General features: G+C 35.3%; 1 protein-coding gene across 1 annotated transcript in view; it reads right to left on the bottom strand.

Moving 5' to 3' along the window:
- The window catches only part of MS3_00010430 (uncharacterized protein), a 48,662-nt gene extending 31,433 nt beyond the window's left edge, over positions 1–17,229 (bottom strand). The window contains exons 1-14 of the mRNA XM_051218795.1: positions 17,120–17,229; positions 16,972–17,081; positions 16,854–16,934; positions 16,602–16,816; positions 16,515–16,570; positions 13,827–14,039; positions 12,171–12,242; positions 11,415–11,576; positions 10,679–10,896; positions 5,413–5,498; positions 4,658–4,881; positions 3,205–3,621; positions 2,567–2,655; positions 1,793–1,925 (exon numbers count right to left, since the gene is read on the bottom strand). Of these exons, the coding sequence (XP_051071930.1) occupies positions 1,793–1,925; positions 2,567–2,655; positions 3,205–3,621; positions 4,658–4,881; positions 5,413–5,498; positions 10,679–10,896; positions 11,415–11,576; positions 12,171–12,242; positions 13,827–14,039; positions 16,515–16,570; positions 16,602–16,816; positions 16,854–16,934; positions 16,972–17,081; positions 17,120–17,179 (2,136 nt within the window). The 5' untranslated portion in view covers positions 17,180–17,229. The remainder of the gene's footprint in view (positions 1–1,792; positions 1,926–2,566; positions 2,656–3,204; positions 3,622–4,657; positions 4,882–5,412; positions 5,499–10,678; positions 10,897–11,414; positions 11,577–12,170; positions 12,243–13,826; positions 14,040–16,514; positions 16,571–16,601; positions 16,817–16,853; positions 16,935–16,971; positions 17,082–17,119) is intronic.
- Between the last annotated feature and the right edge of the window lie 3,388 nt (positions 17,230–20,617).

Raw genomic sequence — 20,617 nt, 5'->3', positions numbered from 1 at the left:
ATATCGAAGATATGACTCGAGAACATATAAACTAGTGAAATAAAAAAATTCATAATGCATTTAGGAACTTAGGATCCAAGAGAAAACAAAGCGTGAATTCATCTGCACGATTGAGAACGATTCTAAGCCGTCACATTCAACGTTTCTAACCATTGGTTAGAACAATCATACAAACCCGAATGAAAAAGATGAATATTAGAATTTGAAATTTAGAGATATGACAAATGAATGAATCTGAGTACCATTAGGACGGACCTTCAACCATTTCATCTAAAATTTAATTGTTAGAAAATTTTAATTCTTTTTTTGCTACAGTATTTACACTTTAAGCATATAAGATTACTCAAAAACTACTCAGAAGAGACTGGGCTTATAGATCGCCATCTAACACCTAATTAAAAGAGTTCCCCAATTATAACATTTAATTTTCTCAAAAATTCACTATCCAAAGCAATGAATTCGCAATCATCTATACTGGGACTTTAATATCTCAAAGATTAAGCTTTGCATTACTCAGGTAAAATGCTTACAAACCATTGACCGTAATAATATAACACTAAGAAAGAAAGATAACGAAATGAATAGTTTTATTAATGCTTAATAAATCATAGGACCACAATGTTATACCAATATCATAGTGATAATTATATTTTAAACTAAATAATACTAATAAAATAGTCCTAGGGTAGTTGCACATTAATTCTGTAGTTATTTTTGAGAAATCATAAAAGAGAAATAGTTCAGTATCTGCATCAAAAATTTGTGAAATTTATGTTTTTTTCTAACAACATTACACAAAACTGCCTATTGCTACTTTATTACAAACTTTTACCTAAGTCATACTTTATTGGTTAATTGAAAACGTACTTTCTATTCATCACTGACAATGTAATCAACATATTAAGATGACTGTCATTTTTCAGCCAATTCTTAACGTATTTATCAGTTCAACTATATCACTCAAACTGTTTACGAAATATAGGACTACATACATACAACTATTTGTTACATGGAATCAAGACAGTCTCCTGATTATTATTCAACATTATATGCATCTATCTGATTTGAATCAATGATTTCTTCTTTTCCCTTTACGAGCCATTAATTATCTATTCTTGAAATTTTTTAAAAGTATCACATTACATAGTTTATGGAAAGGATCAAGTTTACCAGTTAAAAAATTTACAACAAATAAAAATGGAAATGATCAAGAATAAAGCTAGATACGTGAAGTTCTGGGAAACTGAAAATAAATTAGCATTGAAGAATGTAGAAATAAAAACCAAACTACCAAACGACTGTTAGTATCTGTATAAACAATGTTAAAACCATAAATTGCATATTCCATAAGACTATATTGAATCAATGATATAACTACAAATACTGATAAAATGGGTAAAATCTACAAGTAGATTGACCAAAAAATTCAGGTGGAGTTTATACTTAGTAAAGGGGATTAATTTTTAACCTACTAGATTATAATTTAAAAAACCAGTCACATTTCGAAAAATCTAGATTGTTAAATAGCGCCATCATCTCTCATGCATAGCATCTGTGGATTATAGTTTAAAATGGGTATCCAGTTATTTGGTTTATATAGTTTGATAAGTATGTTATCAAAGCAGATGTGTATACGACATAAAGTTCAAATAATAATGTTATAGATTCACTTTATCTTAAAATAAATTGACAGAAGAAGGCATAGTACAATGTTCATTAAACATAGTAATAACAGACAAACAGATAGTGATAAAAAATTAATATAATACAATAATGTACAACAATGACTTACTATGATTTGTTCAGCATTTCGAAAAATATGTTTAAGTTTTCCTAGATGGTTGATTAAAGTTTGTTGTAATTCCAAAATTTTAAACAAACTGTCATCATTTCCGGACAATTGTTGTTCAGTAATTTTTTGTAAACTGAAAACATTAAGAATGGGCTTAACTACTTGAATATCAGCGAACAGATATTAAAAGAGATAACAACCAATAACCAGAGTTGTTCCTTTTTTTATCAATGATACATATACAAAATATTTAAAACAAAGCAATGAAACATTAGAAGTCATTTAAAAGGCGACCAAATATAGGACATAGATTTTTCTAAACTATTTATCAGCTAATATGGGCAAAACCTAACCACCAGGTTTATTTATTCCTTATTATGTTGGAATGAGGTTGCAAAATATGGAAGATCAGATTCCAAATTAGTGATCAGATTATATCATTCACCACAAAAGACTTGAAAATTATGATTTGCATTCCATTCGGAGTAGTGAAAACATACCAAATACGAAGTTAAAACTAGGACGAAACAAATTTCAATGCCTCCTGGTCTTGAACGATCGTGTAGTTTTTTCTCAGCCTACGGTGAAAATGATCTTCCATTAAGATAAAAATATATAGAATATATTAGATTGAGTAATTCATGAGTGGGTTCATTACAGCATAACATATCACAATATTTAATTTATCTAGCTTTAACTGACATTGAAACAGTTTTGTTACATTACTGTTCCATGAATATTCAATTAGAATCCTAGAAGACACTGAAAACTCACCGGTTTACTAACTTTGGAAACTCCAGTAAGAGTTCATAAGTATGTACTTTATTTAATAGTCTTTCATATGCAGCAGTTGTACGAGAGTTCTAAAGTAAGAAAATTAACATATTTGAATAAGAGAATAGAATTTATAGAAAAACAATATTGTTAAAACAGTAAGTGAAGATTAAACACTGCTTACTTAGATGATAAAAACGTGACTTAAGAATAGTAAGTACAATTTGTAGTTATAACGATTATGAAAGACCTTATGCTGAAACTTATCACAAATTTTTAATTCATGTACTCGACTTTCCGTCACATTTTATGTGTGTGAGTTAATGATACACTTCTGATGCAGGAACTGAAGAAGGTGGATCGGTATTCCAAACTGTGATCTAGTAGCTGAAGGTCAAACATCATAATCACTGAGCCATCAATCTACGTAAATACACCATCCTTATTTGAAATGTATTAGAATAAGGGGATTAGTTTGAGTAAACTTGAATCGGTGTGACACACATTGGAATAAGATATACAGTGAATCATTTATAACAATCAAGATTATGTCAGTCAGTCATACATTTATAAATCAATCAATCATACAACCTCCACAATAATAAATTGAAATAAGTATAAATATATATAAACCTTACTTTACTACAGCTGACAATAAAAATGAAACGTTGATAAGGTGACTGAATTTTGTTGGATGGTAAATGTCTGTCAAGCATTTCCACATCATCACTGTTATTAATGACATGTTGCTTTTTAATAGACTCATCCCATTTCGTTTGATCACTGAATTGCTCACTATCTTCATCATTTGTTTTAATTGTATAACAGTGACCTACATCATCAGAATTTGTATTGGTTTCAAGGGATTTAAAGTCGGAACTGTCCAAATTTTCTTTAAAATCGCCTTTTCGGTCTGAATTTATTTGTGTTGTCCCCAAAAAGGCATTTAATCCAATGGGCAATCGTGTAGTTTGATCCAAAGCACGACAGATAGTAAGTCTTAATGGTGTTGTAATCAAAGGAGATTCCAAAAGATTTAAGAGTAAATGTTGAACCTGCAATTATGACGATATATATCGAACAGTTCAGTGAACCAACAAAAAACAAATAAAACAAAAAAATATCTGAATATTATTTGATAGTGTTGCTAATTCGACAGTACGTTAAATGGTATAATGTCAGTCAAAATCACAATTAAGAACATTTTCATGCCCTGACAGTCATTTAGTCAATTCGTCTACAATTAAATACTAATTATTTTGATCTTTAAATCACACATGTTCTCAAATTGAAACAATACTTTGCCAGAAATAGAAACAATGATAAAGTACAGAGCTCAAAATTCTGACAAACAAATGGAAGTATAGGAGAAAATAATGAGAAAGAAACCAATCAGCCAACAAGTATTTGATAAAAGTAAAGAGATTGGTACAATAAACTAAAGAGAAGTACACAAAGAACAATCAAGTAAAATAAACATAAGATGATTGTTTGTCGGGATAACAACCCCATTTTTCTCATATTCGGAAAAGATATACATCGTTTAAGTATTTTACTGCATTACTAAAATTTTCTGATGAAGATGGGTGGATATAAAAAGCGATGATATGTCTCCTTTTAATGCACCTGGCAAACTTATTCGTCACCTTAACTTTTGGGAGTTACAGTAGGAGAAGTCCCAAAAGTATCCGTCAAAAAGTCCCTAGAGGTGCATAAACCCCAAGAAACTTGTTATCCAACCAGTACTGAATAGAATCTTCGCAGAAAATAAAAAATCACGCGTCACGGTTTTTATTGGGTAATTACCTATGTGACTAATATAGTATAGTTCCGGAAGATCCTAAAAGCTCATGACTACCTGGAACAGTAAAAATAACCATGGAGTATAGCTTCTATTCGCGCCCTCTTGTCGCGTAGAAGTAGTTGGGGGTTTCAGAACCAACTAGGAAAACGAATCGAGAGTTTATCTAGCAAGACATATTACTTACAAATGTATTTTTTCCCATTGGTTTATTAAAATCAAATATGTATATGGATGGGAATGATAACAGTTACACATAACAATTTAAAATTCATATTAAAATTACTAACTTGTAAATCTTCTATCTGTGCAAAATTTGTGTCATTACCATTTTCTGAAGTAACTGGATAAAGTAATGCATTTGCTATTTCTGAATTAATTGTACTAGTTACAAGACCAGCTAGATTCACACCAGCCATAATATGCTTAACAATGTAGGATGCATTCGGTTGACTTAATGCCAAATCCATATTTAAACCTGTATAAACCCATAACTGAAGCGTTTCAACGACACCTAGTAGAAAAGATAAAGGGAGAAAAGGTATATGCAGACCTATGCAAAATATAATTATAATAATCAGCGATTTTGGAAAGTCTTTTTCTCTAGGCTACAACTAAGCTAGTGAAGTCAGAAAACGTTTCAATTCCCATAATCAATAGGAATTGTTTGGCTGGACAACAGTAGACAACAACGTTGGTTTGATAGTTCGATGAATTACTCTGAAGTTTAGTCATTAATCCATGATTTTTTCACAAAGTTTGAACATATCCGACTATGGTATTACTGCTGCCATTTTTTAAATTCCCAATTACTAAGCAGTGCTTTGTTATTTAGCAGTAAGCAAATCAGATGCAGTAAGAATAACTAAAGCATGATTCTTTTAAATCACGCAAAGAATATATCGATTTGACTTAAAGTACAGCTACGTCATTATGTAAGTTACTGTATAGCGATTGTGGCTATTAAAACTAACAGGAAATTCGGAAATTTCCAAATAATTGAAGTTTTGTCATCATTAAATTATCTAATCAAAATAAAACATACTCTGATACAAATTCCGATCTGTGCAGTACAGAAAAGCTAAACTTTCAGCCAGATGAGTACCAATAGTATCCAAAGCATCAACCCATCTGAAATAAATCGGTTATCAACACAATATTTGTTATCAATTGATATCATATAAGATACTACCTTAACCTAATCTAAAAAAAGCCTACACACACAATAAAACAACTATTAATAAGAGAAACTCAATAACCACAAGTATAAGTTTCTTTACCTGGTTTGCAGTCAAACATTGTATTAGAGATAATAATACTACCAGGTTACCTGAACTAAAGTAGCTGCGAAGACATCCAAACATTTCGCCTAATGGTTGAGAGTTAAGCACATTAACCGGTTTAGTCACAGTTACCACCGACGATTAAGCCAACTAAGACCTAAACATTCCCCCTAGTTGTGCATCATTGACCAAACAAGCGGATGAGCGACAAACTGTGCTACACATAGTATACCTACATTATAAATGTTCTTAAAACGTTGACATATAACAATCCTAACACAGCGTTTAAGTTCATTAAAGATGAAAACGACTGGCAAAAACATTCGTCTTTGTTCTTAAGAAATATCACCTTCATTCGAGAAGGATGCAGAAGAGCAAGTATTTCGAAACTATCATTTGTATCTAATTGCGGAAGCTAAAGCAATTATAAACATCTAAAAAACGCTGGGATTGCAACTTATTGTAATAAAATAACCAAGAAAGCGCAAACCATCAACACACTTATCACGTAGGCATAAACAACTATCTGGAACTTTTATCTGTTCACTAACAATGAGTTTTGATTTGGATGAGTCATTAAAATATAACCAGGCGAAAATGATTTTGTCAAACTAGCTGACCATGACTGTTCTACTACTTTAGCTTACCAGATATAGATTTAGCTCAAACAACTTACAACCCTTATAGGTTCGGAATTATTCAGAATGCAATCAATTGAGCTACTTCATGTAGCTTTGTATTAGGACAGCAAATTAAAAATAAGATTGAGCGGCTTTGAAAAACACTCTCCTAACAAAAGTTCATACACAAGGCTAACATGTTTCATAAAGTGGATGTAGAATAAATTGGATCAACTGATAGATATCCACAAGAGAAATAAATTATATTTAGGTGACGAAGTCTAATTGCACCGTACTGTTTATTATGTAGCAAAAAAACATGAAGACTGTAATACCTCCTATAGTACTAACAATACATTATGAGCAAGAACAAAGATTCTAGCAGAATAACATGAATTCATTTTATTTAGTAGGTTCTCGTCAGCTGCTTACAACCTATAGTATTTAGAAAGATAATAATTACATAATGGGTTTGAATTGCTTACATGAGAGGGTTTATATTTAAGAAATATTCGTAAAGTATGACATGGGTGTAAATGAAATTAATAGGCTGAATATTGTAAATATATACCTAATGTGAAAGAATATTCTAGAGCATTAATTGTGACAACAGTTCAAAGGGGTAGAAACAATTGATTACATAATGAATAAACATTGATAGGAACATAGTGAGTAGAGTTCAGTTGAAAGACTATTAATTTTTAAAGATAGTTGAAAAAATAAAATCAATGACGTGATAAATATAAAAGATAAAATTAAAAATAAAAAAAATTTTAAGCTGCAGCGGAAGAATATTTGTCACCAAGGCAGGGAAAGATTAACAATCATCTCCTTCTGAACACATAAATCAGGTTTTTGGCTCCTGATAGCAACTGCTTCGGCAAACTTCAGAAGACTGGAGTTTGGCTGCTTACTAATAACCTTGAATGATTGTAGGGTGTCAACCTGATGGCCTGTGTCAAGCAGATGTTTAGTGATTGCGCTACTTAGAGTCTTTCTTTCTCTTGTTCTGAGGTTTTTTGGAACATGTTCAAAAAATCTGAGATATGCCCTCCTTTCTGTTCGGTCAATGTAGCTGCTTTGGCAGGTACATGTAAATTTATAAATACAATTGGCGGTAACATGAAAAGGATGCTTATCAACCTTTGATTGAGTTAATGAACATGTTGTTTTATAAAGAATTTGAAGTTTGGCCGCCGGATAGGTTCTGGCTAGCGCAGTATTCAGTCTCCTGTTGATTGTGTTTGCAACCTCGTCACCTTTGAAGTTTAGACTTATAGTTACTGGTTTTTTATTGGCAGTAATTACTTCAGTATTATTTTCTTTACGCTTTTTATATTTTTCAATAAACTTTTGTGGGTAATAGTTGTCTCGTAGGCAATTTTGTACGTTCATCAATTCTTCTTCCAGCTTATCAGTGGTACAAATCTTTTCTGCCCTATAAAATAGTGTTTTAACTAGTGCCTTCTTGTAGCTGAGTGGACAAAAACTATTGAAATTCAGGTAAAGGCCATTCCAAGTACTTTTTCGATAAAGCGAACGTTGGACTGTCCCGTCTCTCCTACGTTTTATAGCAACATCAAGAAAGTGGAACATGTCATTCTATTCGTGTTCCATAGTAAATTGAATGTTAGGATGTGCATTATTGAAGAGTTCTAGCAGGCGGATTTCATGCTGTTTATTGTTGCAGACAATGAACGTGTCATCAACATATCTGGAATATTCCGTCGTTTCGCTAATCGCCTGATTAAGCACCATGTTTTCAAGATACCCCATAAAAATATCTGCCAGAATTGGACCTAGTGGGCTTCCCATTGCTACGCCATCGATTTGACGATATATGGTGTTATTAAACTGGAATTGGACGTCTGTTGTGCACATTAATAGTAGTTTTTTTGAATTCTGGGGCTGGTAAAGGTAGGAGATCATAATTCTGACAAATTATGTCAATAGTTTCAAAAAGTGGTATATTGGTGAACAAGGATGTGACATCAAAAGAAACCATGAACTTATCGGCAACATTCATACAATTTAGTCTATCAGCAAACTGGAATGAATCTTTTAACGTATATGTTGCTAATCTCCGACGAATCGGCTCTAGTTTTACTGCTAACCACCGTGCGACTTTATGATACGGTGAGTTGATCATTGATAGGATAGGTCTAAGGGGAACGTCATGTTTGTGAACTTTTGGTAAACCATACATATGTGGTAGGCGTGAACCACGTGGTCTTAGATCATTGTAAGTAGAAGTATCAATCATTTTCTTTTTTAGGAGTTCTCTAAGCATGCCTGTGACTCGTTTTTCTGTTGAATCAGTCAAATCTTTTTTGGATTTATCTATCTTGAACCTCAGTTGATCGTCGAGGATTGACTTCATCTTAGTGATATAATCAGCTGTATTCATTAGGACGACACCTGAACCTTTATCTGGTCGTAAAACCATCACCTCATTATTTTGTTTGATGTTTCTGAGGGCTATTAGATGTTCTTTGGATAGAATTCAAAAAACTACTATTAATGTGCACAACAGACGTCCAATTCCAGTTTAATAACACCATATATCGTCAAATCGATGGCGTAGCAATGGGAAGCCCACTAGGTCCAATTCTGGCAGATATTTTTATGGGGTATCTTGAAAACATGGTGCTTAATCAGGCGATTAGCGAAACGACGGAATATTCCAGATATGTTGATGACACGTTCATTGTCTGCAACAATAAACAGCATGAAATCCGCCTGCTAGAACTCTTCAATAATGCACATCCTAACATTCAATTTACTATGGAACACGAATAGAATGACATGTTCCACTTTCTTGATGTTGCTATAAAACGTAGGAGAGACGGGACAGTCCAACGTTCGCTTTATCGAAAAAGTACTTGGAATGGCCTTTACCTGAATTTCAATAGTTTTTGTCCACTCAGCTACAAGAAGGCACTAGTTAAAACACTATTTTATAGGGCAGAAAAGATTTGTACCACTGATAAGCTGGAAGAAGAATTGATGAACGTACAAAATTGCCTACGAGACAACTATTACCCACAAAAGTTTATTGAAAAATATAAAAAGCGTAAAGAAAATAATACTGAAGTAATTACTGCCAATAAAAAACCAGTAACTATAAGTCTAAACTTCAAAGGTGACGAGGTTGCAAACACAATCAACAGGAGACTGAATACTGCGCTAGCCAGAACCTATCCGGCGGCCAAACTTCAAATTCTTTATAAAACAACATGTTCATTAACTCAATCAAAGGTTGATAAGCATCCTTTTCATGTTACCGCCAATTGTATTTATAAATTTACATGTACCTGCCAAAGCAGCTACATTGACCGAACAGAAAGGAGGGCATATCTCAGATTTTTTGAACATGTTCCAAAAAACCTCAGAACAAGAGAAAGAAAGACTCTAAGTAGCGCAATCACTAAACATCTGCTTGACACAGGCCATCAGGTTGACACCCTACAATCATTCAAGGTTATTAGTAAGCAGCCAAACTCCAGTCTTCTGAAGTTTGCCGAAGCAGTTGCTATCAGGAGCCAAAAACCTGATTTATGTGTTCAGAAGGAGATGATTGTTAATCTTTCCCTGCCTTGGTGACAAATATTCTTCCGCTGCAGCTTAAAATTTTTTTTATTTTTAATTTTATCTTTTATATTCATCACGTCATTGATTTTATTTTTTCAACTATCTTTAAAAATTAATAGTCTTTCAACTGAACTCTACTCACTATGTTCCTATCAATGTTTATTCATTATGTAATCAATTGTTTCTACCCCTTTGAACTGTTGTCACAATTAATGCTCTAGAATATTCTTTCACATTAGGTATATATTTACAATATTCAGCCTATTAATTTCATTTACACCCATGTCATACTTTACGAATATTTCTTAAATATAAACCCTCTCATGTAAGCAATTCAAACCCATTATGTAATTATTATCTTTCTAAATACTATAGGTTGTAAGCAGCTGACGAGAACCTACTAAATAAAATGAATTCATGTTATTCTGCTAGAATCTTTGTTCTTGCTCTTTTCAAAATGATAAAGGGAACTATGTGTATGAAGTAAATTATGACTCCTACTGTGTTTTCATACATTCGATACACCTTCAATTATAACAGCGAAAATCAAGAATAGTGGTCGGAAGTTTGCTTACGACTTCGACTCATGACTCGCTATGTATGTGAAACGTGAATTCCAACAGAAACTAAATATCAAATGTCACCAGTTAGCTCTGATACTGAGAAACTCCTTACTTTTTTTCAAAATAGACAATACTTTGTGGTATAACACGTATACAAGCACAGAATACAACTCTATAAAATTAAACAGTAAGTGGGAATATACAAATAAATATATAACAAAAGGCAAGAAACCCGGTTAAAATACATCACCTACTCTTCATGAAAGCCTGTAGTTGATCCTGAACAGTATTTTTTCGCCATTTCAACTAGAAATTCCGCAGACTGACTTGCATCAGCCCAATCATCTGGAGGAGGTAGTAAATTTATGTTCGAACCAACTTCATTTTCACTGGAATTCTGATGAAACATTTCATTTTCTGAAAACAACTGATCTTTACCCGATGATCCACGTTCTAATAGCCAGCAGTGTAGCTAGTGAAAACATGTACAATATAAAACTACCTGTTTAGAATGATTTTCTACCATGTTATGAGCAATAATCTGTGCTGATGCGGTATGGCAACCTGGACCGATGCACATATGTGCCTGGTCCTACGTTGTAGCTGACTGACTGACTGACTCATAACAAAATTGTATGAGTCAAAGGAACTTTTTAAAGTACAGTTGTGAGGCACGTGCTATCGCGCAAAACAACTAGCAACCCACTCTAACTTCTAAACAGCACTTCCAGATCATAATATGTTTTAAACGATAAAGTCCTTTTCTCCATTTATGAACAGAAACAAACCAGTTAGCATATCAAGATAATGAGGATACGCTGTTATGAATCATTCGTACTGTATAAACCACGAGGTAACCTATAATAATTGGTTTAACAGAAGTGAACCATAAGTTTATAAACTGGTGGTCAATGAGGTATCTAGGTTAACAAATCAACATTCAAGAAATACTGAAAAAGAATGAAATGGCAGCACAGTACTGTTGTTCACCTGGAATAAGGTTAGTGTTGGATCTGCAATCCGATGGAATTCGCATGAAAATACGGTAGTATACTGGTCGATTAAATCAAATGGATTGAAGCGCCATTGGCATGACGAAATTTGAGATTCAATTTCATTAACTTCTTCAATATCTGACTGTTGATCACCAATCTGAAACAATTTGGTAAACAAATTATATGATCTTAAGATTTGAGAATAAAAGCAAAAATATACCGTTCTAGTATAATCTTGATATATTGTAGGTGTGAAAAATCAGTCACTTATAGTTTGGATTTATCTGCATACCTGGATGTATAAAATGTGACAATAGAAAGGTGTTATCAAGAGTTTACCAAGATCATTAAGGCAACTGTCCCTTAATTTTCAGGAAAATTTAAGAAAGATTATCCTTAAAAGTAATCCCTGTCTTCACTCAACAGGTTAATAATGCTAACTATGGATTTTAATGCAGATAATATTCACTGTTTTCACTGGATTTCACATTTAATACTCTCCACATTTATGGAAGAATGCCAATATCCCTTACTAGAATAACTTTGAAGTAACACCATTTTAACACATTTGTTTTAAGACTTCCGTTAACTAAAAAATACATTTCAATGAAAATATCTCGTTAAAATAAAGGTCTTTTTTAATGAAATTCCATTTTTCACTTCAAAGAATTTTATTATAACCTAAGGTATCTAACAACGAACTCTTAACACTGATTTGAATCAAAAAGTACATAAATATAAGAACCAATACCTCTAAATTCTCACCATCTTCGATTTCGGAAAACACTTCTTCATTTGATGATATTTCCTCATAATCGACATCCTATATATAGAATAAATGAAAGTGTACGTCATAATTTTGGTGGATAATGCTAGTGATGATATACACTAGACAAGGCACAAAAACACTAAATTTATAATGATATTTGCACAGAATATCTATAGTAAGGCTGAAACATAGTGATTAAACTTGATCTAACTACTGTGATCAGAAAACTCAGGTAGCATTTATAGTAAGTGCAATAAACGTATATATATATATATATATATATATATATATATATATATATATATATATATTTTTGTTGCAACTAATTGTTTAGCTATCAGTTCAGATAAGCACTGAATACTGACAAAGTATTACTAAAATGCCCCAGCTTGCAAGGGATAGCTTCCTACAACGGCAAACAGAATAAAGAACGGACCGGAAAGCTTCATAAAGCTTCCTTAAGAGCATGGTATGCTAATAGTTCGAAAGCAACAATTATATCTAATAACAGCTATAATATATTTTGACTGATCCAGATAAAAACATGATTTTTGTGGAAAAAATATGCTAATTTAAACGGGACGCCAACCAGTAACATACAAGGATACATTGAATCTTGAATGAAATATTTTGAAAGATAGTTAGACAGATCATTCGCTACAAAATAGTCAAATATGCCTTTCGACCGTTAACTATCGATCCAACGAAATCTGAAGCATTACAAGCCACTTGGAACTTTCTAAGAATGACAGTGAATCTCCGATTACGAAATTAACAGAACCGTCTAAAACAACAAAAAGAAAACGCCGCTTTAAATGGAACCCCTTCAAGCCCTTACAAAACTCCATGGATTTAAGTAAAGTAGTTATTCCGTACACTCTCCAAAATTAAGCGTTGCTATGAAAACTTCAAAATGATAAGGTTAAATACTGACTTCAAATCAAAAATCAACGTGAAGTCCATGAGAATGATTTTATTACAAAGCTTGAAGGATACAAATTAACCCAATACGTCCCTATATTTGAAATATCCTTGACTTCGACGAGCCTACCGTTTTTGAGGTTTATTTATAGGTTAAATAACTACAAATAGAGGATTTCTAGCAAACGTGTTGGTCAAATGGATTCCCTTAATTTTTTAGGAACGGAACTTGACAGATTAAGCACAAAAAAAGCAGAAATTTCTATTACATAGAGCAACTAACAAGCCGGTAGCCACGAGGACATTCCTTTTATACTGTCTCATTGATGCCCATATATGCTAGGAAGGATTATAATCAAGGAGCGTAAAAGATTCAAATGAATGTTTAGCAACATTCCGAGAAACTAGAATATCGTGCCCAAAACTCTACAGAAGTAATTACTCAAACATATTTTAAAGGGACTTATCTTTCGCACCTAAATACGTTAACTTACTTCCATAAAAGGAAAGGGACATGATGGATGTGTCAAAAGATGAGAGTCAAGAAATGCAAATGAAGTACTGTTTGACTAAAGGACGCAAAATTCAAGACCGACAATTCCGTCTTGCACATCTGTACACTAATATAACTGTTTACCTATCAAACACACTAGATAACATAAAGTACTATTTGGAAATCACCGACTGTCATAAAAGTAACGGTTTACCAAAACTTACTTGTATCTCCCCATCTTCATAAATACCAGCAGGTTCCGTATTCAATGCCTTAGGATCATCTACTTTCTCCTCCAGTTCAGTCTCTGTAACAGGGAGGACAGAAGACTGATCACTTTCAAGTTGTAGTGAACAAACATTTAGGGTCTGAGACTTCATATAACTATCTGCAGATGTTTGGACACTACATTGTTGCCAATTACTTGGAACATCAGGCTAAAAATAAAAAGACCAACTGAATGAAAACAAAACTGAGCTGAAGAATGGAAAAGTGAAATATGTTCAGACGAATTTTACTACCTACAAAGTCCAGAAAGTCTAACAAAAAAGCAGCATAGGATGTGAACAGGAAAATCATGAAAGTCGGGCTAAAAGCTTTGTGTACAAACCCATACTTAAGTCTCACAGTCACCCAACGGCAAAAAGACGCTATACAACGTGGCATTTTTTACTTTAACCTTGGACAGTTAAAAATTCAACCACTACATCGACCAGTATCTATTTAAACCTATAAGAGTCTCCACTTAATAGGCTTGTTTTCGGACTGCTGACAAATCAAGATAAACAACAAATTCACAATAACATTCGAGACTCACCTCTAGCTGGGATTTAGTAGTCTAAATAGTCGAATCTTAGCCCTACGAATCACTATTTACTACCTGAATGAATTTTAACAAGACTTACTACGACTCACTCGTTCAACTTCACATGTGCTACAAGATTTTAAATCTCCTCGAGGGCCACAAAATACTAAGTGCTTATGAGACTTCATAACAGTTGTCACAATAGTCAGTCAGTCAACTACAACGTAGGATCAGGCACATATATGCATCGGTCCAAGTTGCTATACCTCACCAACACAACAAGATGAACACCGGATTCATAAAAGTAGTCAATTCAGTTGTGGTAATATATAAAAGAAAGATTGTATATAAGAACATAGTACACGAAGAAAGAATTAGTTCGTAGAAAGAAAGATATGAAGTGATTTTAATCTCTTAGGGAAGATAGATAGTGTATACACCGACGCCATTGTGATCGATTCTGATCCTTGTCCAACAGAGTCTCCAACCATTGCTTAGGATAGTCACGCGGACCCCAAACAAGTAGTCTACACCTACCAACATGGCTCAGACTAGAAGTTAGTGTCTTCAAGCACTGATGCCACGTTTTGGTTTGACCGACCCTAACTTTCTCCCAACCATCTCCGACACCGGTTAGCATTGCACGTCGTGGTAGTCGGTGTTCAGGCAAACCATCTCAGTCGATGAAGATCCACAACCTCATCAACTGATTTACCATCATTCCCTAATACCCTGGGTCTAACCTCACTATTACTTACCCGGTGATCCCAGAAGATGCGAGCAATATTTCTAAGACATCTGTGGTCAAATACTAGTAGCTTACGAGTATCTTCTACTCCCAATGGCCATGTTTCGCGGTCATAAAGTAAAACAGAACGAACTGCCGCACAGTATACTCGTCCTTTTGTTGATAGACGGATATCTCGCCTGCGCCATAGGTGACATAAGTTGGCAAAAGTCAAGCGAGCTTTTCGAATCCGTGTAGAGATTTCGTCAGACACCAACCCATTAGGGCTGATCAGACTTCCAAGATAAGTGAAGTTGTCAACGCGTTCGACTACTTCATTTCCTATCCTTAGTTCAGGTGTTGACACAGACCAGTTCTGAAGCAACAACTTGCATTTAGGGGGAGAGTAGCGCATTCCAAATATTCTGGCATTGTTGCTTAGTGCTACCAGAAGACTCTGCATTTTATCAGCGTCTTCACCAAACAGGACTATGTCATCTGCGTATTCTAAGTCGATAAGTGGACTTTCTGGAAGGAGGTCAATACCCGAGAATTCAGTCACAATAAGTGAATGAAGGATTATATGAGTAAACCGACACTGTAGTTATACCCTATATGCAGAATATCTTACGAAAGACCACATTTCTGAAAATCTTGAAAATGAGAAACCTGACTGTTTTTCTTAGTATGATGGTTCATTCAGTAAAGCATTTATCTATTTCCGTATGATGTTTATTCGAGGTGATACTCTCTACAATAACTCTATGAAGTTCGTAGCTTCTATTTCAGCAGTAGTCCTATATATTTCTTCTATATGCGATAAATATTGACTAATCATCACTTGTGAGTAAAATCAACAAACAAATGAACGTATTCATTTATCGTTTCGATTTATTCTGACGGTTAAATAAATCAATATTATCAATTTTTCATGTTCTTACTACGTGTTGTCGGACGCAGGGTTTTAGTAACAGTTAATTATTCTCCAGACATAACAAGGATAATAATTAATTGAGTGGTACTAATTTAAAATAGTTTGCAACAAATATGTCTGGGTAAATTTGGAGCAATAGATAAGCTTTTAAGTAATAGAAACTTAAAGTTCAGTCATGTCATGGAAGTCTAGGTAGTTCCATTAAAAATCCTGGGACTTAATAAAGACGACGAAAGTTAAGACAACTAAGTGAAAGATCCTACCATGCGACAGGGAAAGCCATTTAAGTCCCATAAATACGATGTAGGAACTGCTTATGTAGCGCATGAAATGCCTCTTACACAGACATAAAAGACTCGAAGCTAACAGAGAGCAATAACTAACGGTGTATTTCCCCTACTCAGGAGAAAATTTATAACGAAATACCAAGAGAATTAAAAACATACCTTTTGTTCCGTCTGAATTTCAGGAATTTTGTTTGGAGCATAAAACCCAGAGGTAGCTAAAGTTTGAGAGGTTAATTTTCCACATACTTGTCTCCACAGCTCCAATTGTTAAGCCCATTGTAGGCGGGGGTATCGAAAGGTTTGTGGCTGGGGCCAGTGACTGAACAGATAGAGACATAGTAGGCAAGCCGAATAGGGCAATCGTCAGTGTTGAGTACATTCCACGGAAAAGTAAAAAGTTCGACTGAATAGGCTTTTTAAAGTAGATAGTATTGATCCCTGTTTTTTCACTGAAAAAGTACCTGTGAAGACAAATATAAACGAATAAACAAAACTCACTTAGCAACACTTTGTAATACAATACAATTTGTCTGGCTGTTGCTGTAAACCGTTATATCGAAAGATGCGGGATTGGTAGCTCTATTTTGTCAGCTGCAAATTTGAATATCGGAATTACCCCAAAAGCGGTTCATCAGATAAGTTACTCTCGACTACAGAACCGAACGGTAAGATGCATATCTTCACCAACTCAATGCCACTCTTAAACCGGACACAGTCTACACTTTCCTGATAAAAAATAATTTAAATTTTCTCGAGAGAATCACTTGAATCTGTCCATTGTGAGTGAAGGTATCAAAAAAGACTATGTATGGGCTTGAAACCATAGTGTGCTTGAAACAGTGTCGACGAAGCCGAATTGCCGCTTAACATGTGCAATGTACAATGTCCCCAGCCCGAATGCGAAATTATTGCTAAGTAAATGAGACGACTGACCAAAACAGTGCCTAGAACCCCTTGATCTGAAGAGTTGTCAAGTGTGCGTCTTTTGACGACATAAAAATTCCGTAATCTTCATGATCATGATATCTTATCAATTTTTGTTGTGTAACATTGTACACGTAATTATATTTGCATTCACTGTGAGTTATTTGTACACACTAATTGCACGTAACACTCGAAAAATGTTGTAAACTAAAAAATCTTCATCAGTGAGACATAATAAATCTATAGCGGTAAATAAATCCCCAAAATAAACAACTGTCAGTTTTCGACATTGGATGCTTTCCACATTGGTTTTAATGGACTCACCTAGCTGAAGGCGCTCGGCCATGCATCCGCACCAGATCACGAGTAGGAACGTCGTGCTCAACATCTACTGCAATCGCTAGCCAGATTAGATCGGACGATCCTCGTTATATTGATAACCTATCAACTATATCTTCGAACATCCTCGCTTCTGTTTTGCGATTTCACTTGGTGGGTACGATTCATGATAGGTGTTACTGATTAAAAAATTGTCAAACTCCGAACACCTTTGGCGCCATCATTGGTGAGCCCGACGTGATCCGGTACACCAAATTGCAAACTGTGAGTCTGCTCCTTCTCGGGATTTTATATATCATTGCCTTATTTTAATTTTTTGTACATTGTGATATTTTTTCCGTGTTTTGAACGTGTATTTTTTCACTCCTTTATTCTCGTACTTGATATTTCACCACGAATGAACAGACACCCAAGGTACTTAAGTTAAAGACTATATCCTCACCTTAGCACCAACTAATGGTCTTCTGGCCGGACAACATCGGGGCCTGGTTCTGGTACGCAGAAGCCGACTTCTCCGAGCACGGCGTGAATGACTCACGTGCACAATCCCTCGCAGTAGTCAAGGCACTACTGCGCTAAAACAACAGGTACGTAATACCTAGCTTTTTTCTAGTGATGTTTCTGAGCCCTACGAAATACTGAATCGATCTATCCTTAAACGCGGAGGCCTAACCCATCGACAAAGGTTAGACCAACTACTTAATAACATCGACCTGCAACACGGTTCTGCGACGGACATGTTGCAAAAAATGAGAGGTTATCGGCCAAAGAACCTTTGATGGTGGCTTATTCAAACAACATTTCTTATCCGAAATTCCTCAACAGGTGCAAGCTGTGCTCGTATCGTTTCAAAACAACGCCGTAGACGAGCTGGCTGCATCTGCCGACCGCATCTTAGAACTCACGAAATCTTCTAATGCCGAGGTTTTTCCAGTCAAAAGCCCTCAAACGACCCAGAATGACATAACCCCGACTGGTGCTAGTATCATAACCAGTATGGAAAGTCTTCCAGAAATTGCAGAAAACCCTACAATTTTCCCAGCACGAAACCGACTGACTCGAAAAGCAACTCGGGAAACTTCCAAGCCGGCACGCGTTAACGACAACCGTAGCCGGTGAACATAGCCGTCTGTTGTACGTCACAGATGTGACAACGAGAGTTCGCTACCTCGTCGACACTGGAGCAGAAGTTAGCGTTCTCCCAGCGAATCCCAACGACCGGCTTAACGAATCGGTTTCAAATCTATGGGCGGCAAATGGAAAGCCTATTGCCACATACGGTAAAAGGTACGTTTACCTCAACGTGGGTTTACGCAAACCCATACACTGGATCTTCATTGTTGCAGATTTTTCTATGCCAATGATTGGCATAGACCTTCTACAACACCATAATCTACTCATCGATACGCGCAAACGGAGGCTAGTAGACGGAAACACTAATCTATCTGTTTGCGTAACTTCTTTTTCTGGTTGCAGGTTATCTCCAGTCACAATTAAGCACACGATAGACCCTTTCTATCAGCCACTACTCGATAAGTTTCCTGGGAGGCACCAAACGCAACCGAAATTACCATGTGTAACCAGCAATGTTACACATCAAATCACGACTACAGGACCACCTGTATTCTCTAAAACATGACGGCTAGCCCCCGAAAAGCTAAGGTTGGCGAAAAACAAGTTCTACCAAATGATAGACTTAGGAATCATAAGACCATCAAGCAGCCCATGGGCATTTCCGTCGCACATGGTCCCTAAAAAGGACAGCAAAGATCGTCGTCCAACTGGTGACTTTCGGCGATTGAATACGAAAACCATTCCCGATCGTTTCTCATTGCCTCACATTCATGATTTGACAGCTACCTTGAGAGGTACAACTGTCTTTTCGAAAATCGACTTGGTTAAAGCGTCTAACCAGATCCCTATGGCTACTGACGATATTCCTAAAACAGCTATCATTACTCCTTTTGGACTCAATGAATTTTTGCGAATGCCTTTCGGTTCAAGAAACGCTGCCCAAACATTCCAAAGGTTCGTAGACGACGTCTCTCGAGGTCTCAACTTCGTACATGTGTATGTTGGTGACTGTCTAATAGCAAGTCCGGACAGAGAATCGCATCTCCAGCATCTGGATCATGTTTTAAACCGACTAAAAAAACATGGCATTACTGTAAACATTCAGAAATGCCAAATCGGAACTGACTCATTGGACTTCCTAGGACACACCATAGATGACCCCTTAGAACCAAAGTGACGGCCATTCTGGATTACCCAGAACCGACCACCATCAAGCAATTACGCCCGTTCAACGGCCTTGTGAGTTTCTATGGACGATTCATACCGAAATGCGCCTGACAGGATACCTTCATCATTCGTGAAATATGGGAGTAGGGAATTTCCACTATTTCGTTTGAAACTTTTCAATCTATCTAAGGAATATGGGACCTATTCATCTGTATGGAAAACATCACTTATCACCCCTAGATTCAAAACAGGATCAGGTAGTGATATTGTTAACTATTGGTCAATTAATTTGACATCCGTGCTCTCAAGAACCATGGAAAAATCATCCACAAACAGCTATTATCATTTTTACTTTCGGCTAGTCTGATCAGCCCATCCCAACACGGGTTTATGACTAAACACTCATGTTTCACATCGCACCTGGAGTTTTTTGATCAAATTACCCAGAGAAGAGATGTTGGTCAGTCAGTGATAATTCTGCACTTCGATTTTGGTAAGGCTTTCGACAGTGTCTCACACAAACTTCTTTTAAAACTCTTCATTTGGCACACAGAATCCTCTATTATCTTAACTCAAATCTTTTTTAGAAGAACGTAGCCAAATCGTTCGCTTTGGATCTTGCTACTCTAAACCTGTGAATGTAACCAGTGGGGTTATACGTGGAAGTGTGGTTGGTCCATTACTCTTTCTCCTTTTTATCAATGACAAGTGTTCGCTCTTTCAGTATGGTAAACCTTTCCTTTTTGCCGATGACCTGA

The sequence above is a fragment of the Schistosoma haematobium genome, chromosome ZW (assembly GCF_000699445.3).
Source record: "Schistosoma haematobium chromosome ZW, whole genome shotgun sequence".
NCBI lineage: Eukaryota > Metazoa > Platyhelminthes > Trematoda > Strigeidida > Schistosomatidae > Schistosoma > Schistosoma haematobium.
This window is presented reverse-complemented; position numbering and strand designations above follow the sequence as displayed.